At 35.0% G+C, this 15,951-nt stretch overlaps 1 protein-coding gene across 1 annotated transcript; it reads left to right on the top strand.

Annotated features, from left to right (window-relative positions):
- Positions 1-188: 188 nt before the first annotated feature.
- On the top strand, positions 189-15,105 carry LOC128620721 (adhesion G protein-coupled receptor F5-like; the record flags this gene model as incomplete). Its single annotated transcript, XM_053645963.1, has 20 exons — positions 189-372; positions 2,254-2,286; positions 2,400-2,517; positions 2,570-2,577; positions 2,985-3,146; positions 3,591-3,620; positions 5,505-5,585; positions 5,802-5,911; positions 6,029-6,093; positions 6,355-6,491; positions 6,617-6,787; positions 7,700-7,897; positions 8,026-8,190; positions 8,586-8,764; positions 8,862-9,032; positions 9,354-10,709; positions 10,881-10,922; positions 11,017-11,076; positions 11,169-11,211; positions 13,991-15,105. Coding segments are annotated over 19 exons (3,285 nt in total), but the record flags the coding sequence as incomplete, so codon positions are not given.
- Positions 15,106-15,951: the final 846 nt, after the last annotated feature.

The following is a 15,951-nucleotide window of genomic DNA, read 5'->3' on the forward strand; positions in this document are numbered from 1 at the left end:
TGACACATAACTAGATTAGCTTTTTTCTCCTTAATTGCTCTTCATGCCAAAAATAGGAAAACATTATATATATATATATATATATATATATATATATATATATATATATATATATTTCTAAAGAGCTCTTTTTTTTTTAACAAATCACAGCATAATATTAACAAAGCCAAACCTCATGATTTTTTTTCTATTACACAGTGTGCAGTTTGAATGGTACTGAATATCAGTGCAGGTGTGAGGATCAGTATTTCTGGCCATGTGAAAAGTGCAAACTATATGGGTCTTGTGGTAACATCACCAATTCCTCTTGTGGCTGCATCAATGCTATTCCAAATGATGGACACTTCTGCCAACCAATCAATGAGCTGATGAGTATGTATTATACAGTGAGGGAAAAAAGTATTTGATCCCCTGCTGATTTTGTACGTTTGCCCACTGACAAAGAAATGATCAGTCTATAATTTTAATGGTAGTTGTATTTGAACAGTGAGAGACAGAATAACAACAAAAAAATCCAGAAAAACGCATGTCAAAAATTTTATAAATTAATTTGCATTTTAATGAGGGAAAAAAGTATTTGACCCCCTCTCAATCAGAAAGATTTCTGGCTCCCAGGTGTCTTTTATACAGGTAACGAGCTGAGATTAGGAGCACACTCTTAAAGGGAGTGCTCCTAATATCAGTTTGTTACCTGTATAAAAGACACCTGTCCACAGAAGCAATCAATCAGTCATATTCCAAACTCTCCACCATGGCCAAGACCAAAGAGCTCTCCAAGGATGTCAGGGACAAGACTGTAGACCTACACAAGTCTGGAATGGGCTACAAGACCATTGCCAAGCAGCTTGGTGAGAAGGGGACAACAGTTGGTGCGATTATTCGCAAATGGAAGAAGCACAAAAGAACTGTCAATCTCCCTCGGCCTGGGGCTCCATGCAAGATCTCACCTCGTGGAGTTGCATTGATCATGAGAACAGTGAGGAATCAGCCCAGAACTACACGGGAGGATCTTGTCAATGATCTCAAGGCAGCTGGGACCATAGTCACCAAGAAAACAATTGGTAACACACTACGCCGTGAAGGACTGAAATCCTGCAGCGCGCGCAAGGTCCGCTGCTCAAGAAAACACATATACATGCCCGTCTGAAGTTTGCCAATGAACATCTGAATGATTCTGAGGACAACTGGGTGAAAGCGTTGAGGTCAGATGAGACCAAAATGGAGCTCTTTGGCATCAACTCAACTCGCCGTGTTTGGAGGAGGAGGAATGCCGCCTATGACCCCTGGAACACCATCCCCACCGTCAAACATGGAGGTGGAAACATTATGCTTTGGGGTTTTTTTTCTGCTAAGGGGACAGGACAACTTCACCGCATCAAAGGGACGATGGACGGGGCCATGTACCGTCAAATCTTGGGTGAAAACCTCCTTCCCTCAGACAGGGCATTGAAAATGGGTCGTGGATGGATATTCCAGCATGACAATGACCCAAAACACATGGCCAAGGCAACAAAGGAGTGGCTCAAGAAGAAGCACATTAAGGTCCTGGAGTGACCTAGGCAGTCTCCAGACCTTAATCCCATAGAAAATCTGTGGAGAGAGCTGAAGGTTCGAGTTGCCAAACGTCAGCCTCGAAACCTTAATGATTTGGAGAAGATCTGCAAAGAGGAGTGGGACAAAATCCCTCCTGAGATGTGTGCAAACCTGGTGGCCAACTACAAGAAACGTCTGACCTCTGTGATTGCCAACAAGGGTTTTTAAACCAAGTACTAAGTCATGTTTTGCAGAGGGGTCAAATACTTATTTCCCTCATTAAAATGCAAATCAATTTATAACATTTTTGATGTGCGTTTTTCTGGATTTTTTTTGTTGTTATTCTGTCTCTCACTGTTCAAATAAATCTACCATTAAAGTTATAGACTGATCATTTCTTTGTCAGTGGGTAAACATACAAAATCAGCAGGGGATCAAATACTTTTTTCCCTCACTGTATATATAACACAAAAAACAAGAATGTCTGACTGATGTTCATTTATTACTTTATTACTATACAATGATAGCTATTAACTGTCAAATGCATGGTACTTCTAGAAGTTTTGTTTTATAGAACTGGATAGTTTGATGCTCTAGATATTTAAGTCTACTCATATCTTAACAGACATCAGTTTGAAGCTAAAGTTCTCATTATGAAGTAAAGAGTTGGTGAACATATTTATTAGTACTTTTTAATTATGGTAATACTTTACTTTATAGATAACTCTACATGTCCAACTGAACCACCCCCAGGTAAAACTACCCCAATAACTAACCGAAGATGTGAAGATTCTCACCAGTGTTACTTTACTTCCGTATAATGATGTAGTAAATTTATATGGAATTTCTCTTCACTTTTTTCTCAGCTGAATATCTGCTTGAGATTGAAATTAGCGCAGTGGATGTAACGGTCCTGAATCAACTGAGGAACATTTTGAAGACACTCAGTTTACCTACAATAAATAATAACATCAATATCACTGAAATTAACATCACTACAGGTAACTGACCTTTCAGTTTCTGCTCATTTTCATAGACAAATCTGTCAGAGATCATAATAGACCTGTGTTGTAATATGAGTCATAATTACATGAGTCAACATCAAAATAAAGTCTTATAGAGAAATTTGGAGATTGTTCTCAAAGATTGTAACATATATATAGTCATTATCTTATTCACTTAAAATGTTAATACCATGAGATAAGCTCATGACACATAATTAGATTAGCTTTTTTCTGCTTAATTGCTCTTCATGCCAAAAAATAGGAAAACATTATATATATATATATATATATATATATATATATATATATATATATATATATATATATATATATATATATATATATATATTTCTAAAGAGCTCTTTTTTTTTTTTATACAATTCACAGCATAATATTAACAAAGCCAAACCTCATGATTTTTTTTCTGTTCCACAGTGTGCAGTTTGAATGGTACTGAATATCAGTGCAGGTGTGAGGATCAGTATTTCTGGCCATGTGAAAAGTGCAAACTATATGGGTCTTGTGGTAACGTCACCAATTCCTCTTGTGGCTGCATCAACACTCTTCCATATGATGGACGCTTCTGCCAACCAATCAATGAGCTGACTAGTGCGTATGATATGTATCATGAAAAATACTTTCTCTCAATACTTTCTTTCGTATACCCTGAACAGTTTTTCCTGCCAAATGCATGGTATTTTTAGACATTTAATTTGATTGTAGTGAATATTTAGATGCTTTAGAGTGGGTGAAATAAATTGTCTTTATTAGTATTTTTAATGAAAGTACTAAATAATACAAACGGTACTAAAGCACTAAACTAAGAGGCTTAGTTTGATAGCAAGATGGCGATACAAAATTTGTCCAATTGAAGAAAAAAGGCCCAACAGTGAGGAATGAGAGCAACATTAGTTATGCTTTAGATGTTTAATTCTATACAGCACTCAAGATCTTTAAAGCTAAATTTCTCATGACAATTCTCTAAGTTAGAGTGGGTTAAATACACTGTATTTAATAGTATTTTTTAATTGTACTGTTGTTTTTACTTTATAGATAACTTTATATGTCAAGCTGTAACCACAGGTAAAACCCCACCTGCTTTCCCTCTCAAACATTTGAATATATTGTATGACTGACACTGAGATAGAAACAGTAGGTATAACAATTCTTAATTAAGTCTTTTGGATATGACAGTAATTTCATTAGTCATACACTTTACATAGAATTTCCATTAAAAAAAATACAAGCAGTGTTTTGTGAAAGTGTTTGACACATTATATTGACATTATTTTATAGCGCTAAATCAGCAGTTAAAGAGACCTCTTTTGCATGTTGTGTTTATGAGGCACAGTATATTTATCATTGAAACTTCATTGAACCATTATTAATATAAAATCATATTTAGGTGTCTAGGTGTCACAATTAGGCCTCTCACTTAAAAACAGTATTTTCTTTCTGCATGCTTGTACACACGCACACACACACACACACACACACACACACACACACACACACACACACACACACACACACACACACTCTTGTCCTCAAAAGTGTTTGACCCCCTTAATTTGTTGGAATAACACATAATAAATACACATTCTTCCTGTCAGCATTTTTTTATTGTAAGGTCATCTTCTCTTAGAGTGAATTTTCAAAGTCAAAATGAAAGTATTTCAAAGAAAATTAAAAAGGAAAAAATACTGCTTGCATAAGTATTCCATCCCCCAAGTTTCCGGAAGTTGCAGATGAAAGATACTGTCTTAATGAGCACACAATCAACTTATAATTGGCCTTCACCTGTGAAATATTAAAATAGCTCCCATTTCCTGAACAAAAGCCACCTCAGTTAAACTGAAGAGACTGTCAGTCTGAGGGAAAGAAGTGAAAATGAAGACTAAGCAGCATTTCATGGAAGTTAAAAATAAGATAATAGAATTTCATAACTTAGGAATAGAGTCATATCTAAGACATTGGACATCCAGGTAAGCACTGTTGGATCAATAGTGAGGCAGTGGAAGTTGCATCACACCATCCACGCACTAGCTAGAAAAGACCTGCCCTCAAAACCTAGCACAAAAACAAGAAGAGCATGAGAGTGAACATGAATGCATGAGAGTGATCCAGTGAAGATGTGTTTTTTGTGTGATTAGACCAAGATCAAGCCATACCACAAATGCAGTGAATTATGGTTGTGGCAGCATCATGCTCTGGGGATGCTTTTCATTCTCAGAACCTGGGCTTCTTGTCAAAATTGAAGGGAGAATTGATAGAGTAAAACCAGGGGGATATCACAAGAGAACCTGCTTCAGTCTGCTAAAAATCAAACAAAACAAACTAAAAAAAAGCCAAAGCTTAATCTTGGGAGTAACTTCACCTTTCAGCAGGACAATAGTCCCAAACACAAGGCCACAGCATTGCCAGAATGGTTAAAACAAAAAAGTGAATGTTATACAATGGCCAAGTCAAAGTCCAGATCTGAATCCCATTGACAACCTGTGGCACTGTTGAAGACAAGTGGAAGACAAGTGGAAATCTGAAAATTGTAGTCAACAAACAACATCCAACCAACATGTAGAACCTGGAGCAAATCTGCCAGGAAGAATGGGTGAAACTGTGTACAAAGCTGGTAGGAACTTACCCACAACAGACTTAAAGACTTATTGCACTGAAAGGTGGTTCCACCAAGTCCTAGTCTGAATGGGTTAAATACTTATGCAAGCAGCATGTTTCAGTTTTTTTTTTTTAATTAGAAATTTTTTAAATATCTGCTGACAAATAATGAATTTTGACTTTGAAAATGTACCTTAAGACCATATTGGTTTACTGGATAATACTGGTAATGGTAGTACTGGTAATACTGCATGTACTGGATGTGGTAATACTGGACTATAAGACCATTTGATTTTTTAATTAACTTAACATGCCTGTTTTTGAGTTTTCAAATCATGTTTTTTTTTTCCGCAGTTAACACAACAAATACAACCAGCACATCCACAGTAACCACCGGAACTACTGCAAAACCATCTATACAAACCACAATTGCAGGTAAATTTCCTTTATATAGCTAATATAATTTAAATGTATGTGTTTTTTTTCCCCAATGACAAACATACTGCACAAAATGTTTATATCACTTTGTTTATGTATGTATTTCGACTGAGATTATTTTACTTTCATTTTATTTATCCTCCAAGGCTTGAGGGTTAGATAATATTGTTTTCTTTTGTGTTTTACTTTTTCAATTGTTATTTTTTTTCACAGGCACCCATGTATTAAGCTTCTCACTGATAATAAATGAAGTATTTGATTTTGCACTCACTGACCAGAGCAGTGAAAAATACAACACATATAAACAAAAAATTTCAAGTTCAGTAAGTATTATTATTATTATTATTATTATTATTATTATTATTATTATTAATAAAAGTAGTTGTAGTAGAGGTGAATGTAAAACTAAATATGACATACCGGGCATTTTTCCCCCTTAGATTGATAAGAGCTACAGGACTCTACTTAGCTACCGGCCCAATTCTGCAACAGTGACTGCTTTCAGGTAGTGTTATTTATTGTAACCCAGCATAATAATATTTTAGACCTGTCTATTCTGCATTGTTCAGATTTTGAAAAATCAATCCTAATCTCAATCTTATTTAAATGAATTAAATCAATAATTAAATACTGACAGTAAACAATACCAATGAATGATCTGGATTATAATCTGTAGTTTTATTAATTGAAAACCTGAGTGGTTGTAAAATTTTACTCAACATTTCAAGAACTAATGTCTTCAGTGATGTTTTTTGTTTTTTAACAGACCTGGCAGTGTGATTACAGACTTTACTATCAATACAACAAATGCTACCCTTAATTTGGCATCAGCAAACCAAGACCTTGCTAGTAGTCTCCGTTTACAGGGATTCGATGTGAGCGATACTGCATTCATCCAAAGTGGTAGGGGCTTGTTAACCATATACGTACAACTTATTACAAGTTAGTATTAATAATGTATGTGTCTATAATTATGCAGAGCTCTTGAAAAAACAAACTTAAGAGATGTACTTGGCTCTTTATTTCAGTGAAAGATGGACTATATGAAAGTAGTGGCAATATATATCCTGGGACAAATCTCACACTGACCTGCAATCCTCCAGTAAATAATAGCATACAATGGTCCCTGGATGGGAAACCCATCGTAAACAATTCAAATAATATCCATCAACTCGATAATGTCACCCCCGATGACAGTGGTAAGTCACAAATAATTCTTATAATCTTAATAATAATATAATATAATATATATAATCTTAATAAATCAGTATATTACAGTGGTCATGACAAATACTTTCATGAATAGTGTACATTGATGAATGAATTTACTGTATTTTATAAAGATTGCTAAAAAAAACATAAAAATATAACGAGATGCGTAAGGGATAATCCATGATTAGATGTGCATTACACGATTTTAATGCACACCTAGCCTGGATTATCCCACTTACCATGTTCACTTGCTAAATTAAATCTGTCATTGATATTTGTAGTGCAAAATTTGACTAAAAAGATAAAAATAACGGTTCATTTTCGTTAGTTATTTTATATAGAGGTCTAGAATTCCATTCTACAGTATATGCTAAACATATACAAAGATGCCTTAAAAACAATGGAGTCATATATTTTACATAAAAAATACTATAAATAGCAGTAAATAGTAATAAACTAAACAAAGTCAATATTTGGTGTGAGAACACTTTGCTTAAAAAACATCAATAGTCTCAGGTACAATTTGTGCAGTTTCATAAAGGAAATTGTCTGGTAAGTTTTACTGAGTTGAAAAATCTGCCACAGTTCTTCTGGAGACTTTGATTATTGCACTTTTTGAACTTAAGAAACGTATTGTTTCTTTTTGTTGCATGCAGACTTCATTATGTTTTGGTTTGAAAAGTGATCTATTACATAAGATGTTTCTTTCTTTAATGACATACAAACGTTTCTTCTCTAATATTTCATTTGTTGTTGAAAAAGTAATGTGTGGAAAAAACAAAACAAAAAATTGGGTTCCAAAGACTTTTGTACAGTTCTCTCTCTCTTTCTCTATCTCTCTATCTACATACATATATTCTATTTTTAGATTATTATTAAATTCTTCTCTGCTTTCTCAGGTCAATATGCATGCACAACTACAGTAAACGAAATGCCCTATGTTATCTGGCAAATCATTACAATTCAACCATACCCCAATATCGAAGTGAGCACTAGCAAAGTTGTACAATGTGAGGATACAACAATCCCACTGCAGTGTTGTGTACAGGAGATGTATCAAGTGGAGTGGAACATATCTTGCACCTCACCTTCAACAGGTAACACACACAGCTTTTATATGTGATGTGGGAGGTCATGAATCCAAAAACTAATAAGTGACAATGCTTTGATTATTGAATAATTATAGCATGCCTTGTGTTTTACTTTTTTTTTTTGTGCTGCACAGGCTCACCGGCAGGCTGCATATTATGTGACTATACAATTAAACAAAATGATTGCCAGACTGCTGAACAAGAAAAACACGTCACATGCAAACTCAAAAATCCCATCAATGGAACTATAACTCAAAGTTACAACTCAAAGAGCATCACAATAAGTGTATCAAACAAAGGTGAATAATCATTCATTTTTATTTACATTTCTCCCCAAATCTATAACAAACCTAGGAATGTCAGAGCACCTCATGTAGGATGGTAATAAAAATAAAAATAGCTAAATAATAATAATTATTACTAATTATTACTATTACTATTACAAATAAGTAATATCTCAATTTGTGACAACCATTTTCTGATAAAGTGTTCATTTCAAATATAAATAAATAAATAAATAAAATTTATTTACAAAAAAAAAGGTTAATGATACCTTTTCAGGATGTAAAGTATGCATCATTCAATTATACTTTATAAATTTTGATTTAAAATAGCCTGGGAAAACCTTTTACAATATTGATCCCCCAAACTATGGAACTGAAATTTACTCATGTCTCATGTCTATTGTTTTTAGCATTTAGCTGCTCAGATAGTATATTTGGAGCTGGAAATCTGGGAGACGTACAAAAAGGCGACTGTAATAAAGAAATGGTTGGCTATCAAGTAGCTCTGTGTAATTCATCAAACCTCTGGCAACCCATAGAAGACTACTGTGTCCTGCGTATCTTTGCAACTTTAAAAGATGAAGCTGAGGCAAATTGACTTTGTTTTTACTTCCATGAAGGATAACATTAGTTATGTGATTTTTGTTTGCTCCTTCATAATTATTATTATTATTTTTTTTTTGTAGAATTTACAGGTTGGAAACCTCCAACAATTTATGGCCAACGTCAGCAATAATGCTGTATTACAGATTCAAAACATCACTGATTCTCCAGCTACCATATTAACAATTGTAGAAATACTGAAAATCATTTCTAGTTTCTCACAAAATATTTTAATCAATCAACCCGTCATGACGGTAAGTTAATTTTTTAAAATAAATATGATTGTATTTAGTCTATATGCTATTTGATGTACATTGTAAATAACCAAGTGGGAATAGCTTTAACAATGACTATCAGGTTGTATAATCTGTAATAAAAGCAGCATTTCATGTTATGTAGCTATTTTACAGTTACAATTCCTTTTGCAACTCCTTCAATTGTTTTTTGCTGAAAAGAATCAAAACAGTCGTTTCTGCATTTTGATTAGTTAGTGATTAGATATTTATATTGATAAACTAGATGGCTCAGATGTACTGTATTTATTTGTTTTTTTTTATTTTACTTTCAATTTAAAGAATTTCTTACAAACAACCGATGTCATTGGATCAGATGATACACGAGACACATGGGTGCTTTTAAACAAAAACAGTACAACAACGAATGCCAGTTCTGAACTTCTGAACTCAACTGAGAGCATTGCACGCAGACTCCGGGATGAAAGCATCTCAATAATAACAAACATATCTTCTCTCAAAAAAACTTCCATCACTGCCCCCTTTTCTGGAACATTTGGAAAAAATTTAACTACCCAAATAAATATTCCAGCAACTAGTACACAGACGTCCCTCACAGTCATAATTTCTTCAGCTTTTAACAATGTCTTACCTGTTCGAAATCTTACCTACAATGACAGCAATCAGACTGGCACCAGCATCAATGGAGATGTAGTACTGATTGAGACAAACTCAACAATTAACAACATTTCCCTCTCTATTGACATAAAAAATAAGAGACTGGGAAACCCTCAGTGTGTCTTTTGGAACTTTAATCTTCTGAATGACATTGGGGGATGGGACTCAACTGGATGCCAACTAAAGAAATTAGGAAATGAAACTGAAAGAATTACGTGTGAGTGCAATCACACAACCTCTTTTTCAATCCTGATGTCACCATTTACCCTGGATAAAAACTTAGCAATAGTCTTAGACTATATAACTTACATTGGTGTGGCCATTTCATTGGGCAGCTTGGTTTTGTGTCTCATCATTGAAATGATTATATGGAAATCAGTGACAAGAAATGACACATCCTACATGCGCCATGTCTCCATAGTCAACATCGCTGTCTCCCTTCTGATTGCGAACATATGCTTCATCATTGGAGCAGCAGTTGTAAAGAAGGGAGTGGGTCCCTGCAGTACAGCGACATTCTTCATGCACTTCTTTTATCTTGCCCTTTTCTTCTGGATGTTGCTGTCAGCACTCTTGCTCCTCTACCGCACCCTCATGGTCTTTTCCAGAATGACCAGAGGAGCAATGATGGCCATAGCCTTCACTGTTGGCTATGGAGCCCCGTTAATCATAGCTGTCATTACTGTGGCCTCTACAGCTGGAAGTCAAGGATACATGCAAAAAGATTACAATTGTTGGCTAAACTGGAGTAAAACGAAGGCCCTCCTGGCATTTGTGATTCCTGCTCTGACAATTGTAGCTATAAACCTCCTGGTGCTTATTGTGGTTCTCTGTAAATTGTTGAGGAGAGGAGTTAAAGCCACCACTCAGCCAGATGAGAAACATCCCCTAATGGTCATTGCTAGATGTGTGGCAATTTTAACACCTCTCTTTGGTCTAACGTGGGGATTCGGCATTGGGACCATGGTGTCACCAAACTTTGGGATTCATGTGGTGTTTGCGTTCCTTAATTCACTGCAGGTATTAAAGTCGTTTTAATCTAATTTTCTCTGTAACTCTAATCGCATACACATAAATTAATATTAATCAACAAATCATTTACATTTTTTTAGACATTCTAGATAATAAGTCATATTTAAAGTAATTATATTTATAGTAAATGTTAAAAAATATTCTTTTTTCTCTTTAAAGGGTTTCTTTATTTTGCTGTTTGGAACATTACTGGATAGTAAGGTATGATTTTGCTAAGGCCATTACACAACTCTTCACTTAAAACACACAAACAGATATAAATAATGCTTTGATATTGCCTGTTTTGTGGTTGCAGGTTCGAGAAGCATTGGCACGAACGTTTTCACTGAGTAACTTAAGCTCTATCCTTACCAGGGTAAATATAGTTTATGCTACATATACTGGTTAAAAAAATAAGTTACGCTTACTTTACAATTATGGTTGATGACGTATGTGTCTAAATTGCAGAGTACGAGTGCCTGACCTTCATCTCAGAGGTTACGGCAGAGAAGTATGTAACTTACCTGAATGTTAATATGCACATTTTATTCACTAAGGCTGTTTTATCAAATTGTGTTTGACCACATTTCATTATAATGTTCACACACTAAACTCAAACTCTCTTTTCAGGTTTGTATTAAAACAAGCAATTGGATAAATGTATAGTTTTAAAAAGAAACTAGAACAGTTCAGATTTTAACCATTCACTGTAGTGCAGTGGTAGCACAGTGGTTAGGATGTTGGGGTACTGATCAGATGGTCATGAGTTCAAACCACAGCACTATGAAGCTGTCACCTTGGGCAAGGCCTTTAACCCTCAATTGCTCATTTTGTATAAATGAGCTCAATGTCAGTCACTCTGGATAAGGGGGTCTGCCAAATGTTATAAATGTAGTACAGTTTAATCATTTTAAAATGAACTATTGAATAATTTTCTGACTGTGAATTACTATTACAGGGTCTGAGTGGACCTTAAACATGTCTAAATTGGTGTAACATTAAGGTATTAATAAGTATTAAATTGTTTAAAATTTATATTTACACATGGTTTATTTTTTTGCTGCAAACACTGTTAAATGAATGCTCAGGCATTTTAAAAAATTTGCTCTTTATTTATCATATCTGCAATGTATGGCTGTTTAACATGGACAGCAATTTTGATGAGCGTCCTTATATTCATAACGTAAAGTCCATTCTCCACACATAACCGACATGATGGCATACTTTCTTTTTTATCAAGAAAACTATATAAAAGAATCAGGGGTCAGCTATAGTTTATAATACAGCTAAAGTACATAATTTAATAAAGTTTGTTAATTTATATTTTTACTCCAATAATCGGTGTGAATTTTAATGGACACAATAGGACTATAGGCTGATATATAGGTATGAACTGCTGATTATATGCCCAAGTTGTATAATATAGCACAAATATTGTATTATATAAACTGCTCACAGGGCAGGATTTTAACTGAAAAAGAACTTTGGTAATGTCCCCTGTCCTCACCTCCTTTAAATTAACGACACTACAGGTTTTAATTATTTCCCCAGTCTTGATATAGATATTGAACTTATACTTTAAATTACATAACATTTTTGTCCACATTTTTGCAGTTTATGGTAATTGATTTAAATTTTGTAATTACTTTATTTGAAGCACATTTAGCTTTTGGTTTTGTTACATGTGAGCTTTATCATGCATCAAGTATATAAGCAATGTCCTGATAGAGTTGGGTATTGTACACGTCAACATTTATTTCAGGAAATATATTTCCAATGAGGTTATTTACATGAAAGTTTCACCAGACATCAGTATTAACTCAAGAAATCCACAAATATAAAGAATTCACAACATTAAAGTCCATAAATAAAGTTATGTGTAATAAAGTGGAATGACACAGGAAAAAAGTATTGAACACACTAAGAAAAAGCAGTTCTCTAAGGCAAGGTAAGTCAAGGAAGCAGCTGAAATCTGTAAGTAATTATACCTCCTATCTGTGCAAATTAATAACAGCTGGATTGGTCTATAAAAAGGCTTTTCGTTACCAAAGTGTCACACAAGAAACATTTCATGATGGGTAAAAGCAAAGAGCTCTCCCAAGACCTTCGCAACCTCATTATTGCAAAATATATTGATGGAATCGGAAAGAGATTTATTTCAAAACTTCTGAATCCTCCAGTATGCACCATTGGGGCCATTATCCTCAAGTGGAAGCAACATCACTCTATCATCCACAGGCCACGCACAGGAGCGCCTCACAAAATTTCTGGCAGGGAGTCAGAAGAATAGTCAGAAGAGTAGCCCAAGAGACAAGGACCACTCGGAAAGAGCTCCAGAAACACTTGGAGGCAGCAGGTGCCATCGTCACAGAGAAAACAATAGGCAATGCACTCCACCTCCATGGCCTCACCCCGCAAGACTCTATTACTAAAGAAACGGCATGTCGAAGCTCGTTTAAAGTTTGCTACAACTCATTTGGACAAGGCTATGAAATACTGGGAGAGTGTAGTCTGGTCAGACGAGAGCAAAATGGAACTTTTTGGCTGTCATAGTACACACCATGTTTGGAGAAGAAATGACACTGCACATCACCCTAAAAAACACTATACTACTATACTCAGTGAAGTGTGGAGGTGGAAGCATCATGGTGTGCTGCTGTTTTTCATCACTTGGTACTGACAGACTTCATATAATTGAAGGAACGATGTATGGAGCCCTTTACTGGGAGATTCTTGAGTAGAATCTGCTGCCATCCACCAGGATGATGAAGATGAGACGTGGGTGGACCTTCGAGCAGGACAACGATCCAAAGCCTACAGCAAAGCAAACTCTCAATTGGTTTCAGAGAAAAAAATCAAGGTGTTAGGATGGCCCAGTCAATCACCTGACTCGAATCCAATTGAACAAGATTTAAAGACAATAAGTTTAGAAGAATGGGCCAAAATCACACCTGAATACTGCAGCCCATTAATTTCTTCATACAAGAAGCATCTTGCAGCTGTTATTACAAACAAAGGCTTCCACTAAATATTAAATAAATTTCAGTTAACGTGTTCAAGACTTTTTTCCTGTGTCATTCCTCTTTATTACACATAACTTCATTTGTGGACTTTAATGTTTGGCTTTCTTTATATGTGTGGATTTCTTGAGTTAATACCAAAGCCTGGTGAAAATTTCACGTGAATAACCTCATTGGAAATATTTACTGAAAAAAATGTTGACACATTCAATACTTATTTCCCCGAATGTATGTGAATGGTATTGGCACGAATATTTTGTTCTTTTTCAGATGTGTACAATGTGTCGAGTCCCGAAATGTCTTCAAGCAACTCAGATACAACTACTGACAGCTATGCTGCTAGGGCCATGTTATACAAGTGCAAACATCATACATTATACAGTACATTTGCATGCAAAATAAGAAAAGCTTTTCATTGTTTAAGTGGTTGTTGTTAATATATAAGAAAATGAAAATGAATAAATAAAAAAGAAAATTAACAAGTAGAACTCGACAGGGATGCAAACTAATCCTAATTGTTTAATCCTTCTTGTTACTAGTTTAACAATATATATATTAACAATATATATATTAACAAACTACTATTATCAAAAGATTTTTAAAAACTCTTCTAATTTATCCTCATTATTTGATACTGCACCCATACAACGATGAGATATTTTATTCCTTATTCTCCTTATTCTACCGAAATAAAAGTTCGGTATCAAGTTCAACTTTTGATCTACTAATTGCCTGGATCTTAATTCATATCTTAACTACATTCTATTAACTTTCATTTACTTTGATTAATCTCTTAACTACAGCTATTCACTTTGACGATTTCACACACAGGTATGTGTTACATTGCCAGAATGCACCAAATATTTGAACATGGTCCTGTTTTGTAAATAACATCCCACTAAAATGCTGGTCCTATACAGATACAGTATGTGCAATTAGTTATGGTTAAATGGATGTTTATGTGTCACTAAGAGAAACAGCTGTTTCTACCAAAAATTGTGATTAGAACTTGCCAGATTTACTTGCCACTTTACACACAGTTTGTTTCATTACTTACTGTCACGGTGACCTCAGGGAACACTCCATCATCTAACCTGGACTTCTAAAACCAAAAACCAACCCACGCTCACCTGTAGCCAATCACATTCAAAATACAATGCCTAAAGGGTTGATGAGTTATTCTCTGCTGTGCATTTCTGAGCCATGGTTTGTGTGTGTGATCTGTTTGGTTTTGCATTTTTTAACCGTTGAGTCTTGGATTATATTTTGGTTGCCTGTCTTTCTTCAAGTGTTGACCTGTCTGTTTAAAAACCTCTCAATTTTGGATTTGGGGCTGGATTTTGTTACTGTTGCTGTGCTTTAAATAAATACATCTCAACAATGAACTATTATTTACATTGTGTGTTGTTTTTTTAAAAAAAATATATTTAATCAAGTTAGTTTTGGTTCAGGTTCAGACATTAAGCTTTCTCTGGAAATGTTTCTTATTCTCAATTAAATTCAAATTAGAGAAATTTAAATTAACCAATTTCACACACCGTTTTATTAATAGGAGGACATTCCTAGGAATTCTTAGGAAATGTGTCCTAGTGGTGGATTGTGTAGAGGTCAGTGTATCTGTTCTGCCAACAGTGATAATACAGGTCATGACATGATCTTTGACTTTTTTAGAGAGTCAATAGTCATAAAGTAACACACATTTCCTCACTTATTTGGAGAAAGATTTTTTCACTGCAAGTACATTTAAGTTACATTAGGCCAAACATAAGGGGAGTGGGATCGAACCAAAACTTGATGATAAGGGACACTGAAATAAGTGGATACTGCAAGATAAGCGATGCTAAAAAGTACATTTTAGCAAACATAAGGGTTTTTGGTATCAGATTAACTCACAACATATTGGTATTGGGAAAAGCACTGAGGGTGGAAATCAGGACATGAGGAACTGTATAAATAGGAGGATTTCAGCTCGGGGTTTTTTAGATCACCCTTGGGACATCTCAACTGTGTGGATCTCATGTGAATGGAACAATAAACTTGGACCTTGCTTCTTCTCACTCACTGGTTCGGTGTCTTGCTTTCTGAATGCCGCCATATGTCGAGCTCACTCAGCAGGTCTGCTTGGTAGGCCAGCAACACCGTCATTGTCTGCAATGACCCACAAGCAAGACTACTACTGCATAGGCCTTGCCCACCAATGCCACGGTGGCCTTACGTGGTGGCTTGGATGG

Source organism: Ictalurus furcatus, chromosome 16, assembly GCF_023375685.1.
Source record: "Ictalurus furcatus strain D&B chromosome 16, Billie_1.0, whole genome shotgun sequence".
NCBI classification, from domain to species: Eukaryota; Metazoa; Chordata; class Actinopteri; order Siluriformes; family Ictaluridae; genus Ictalurus; species Ictalurus furcatus.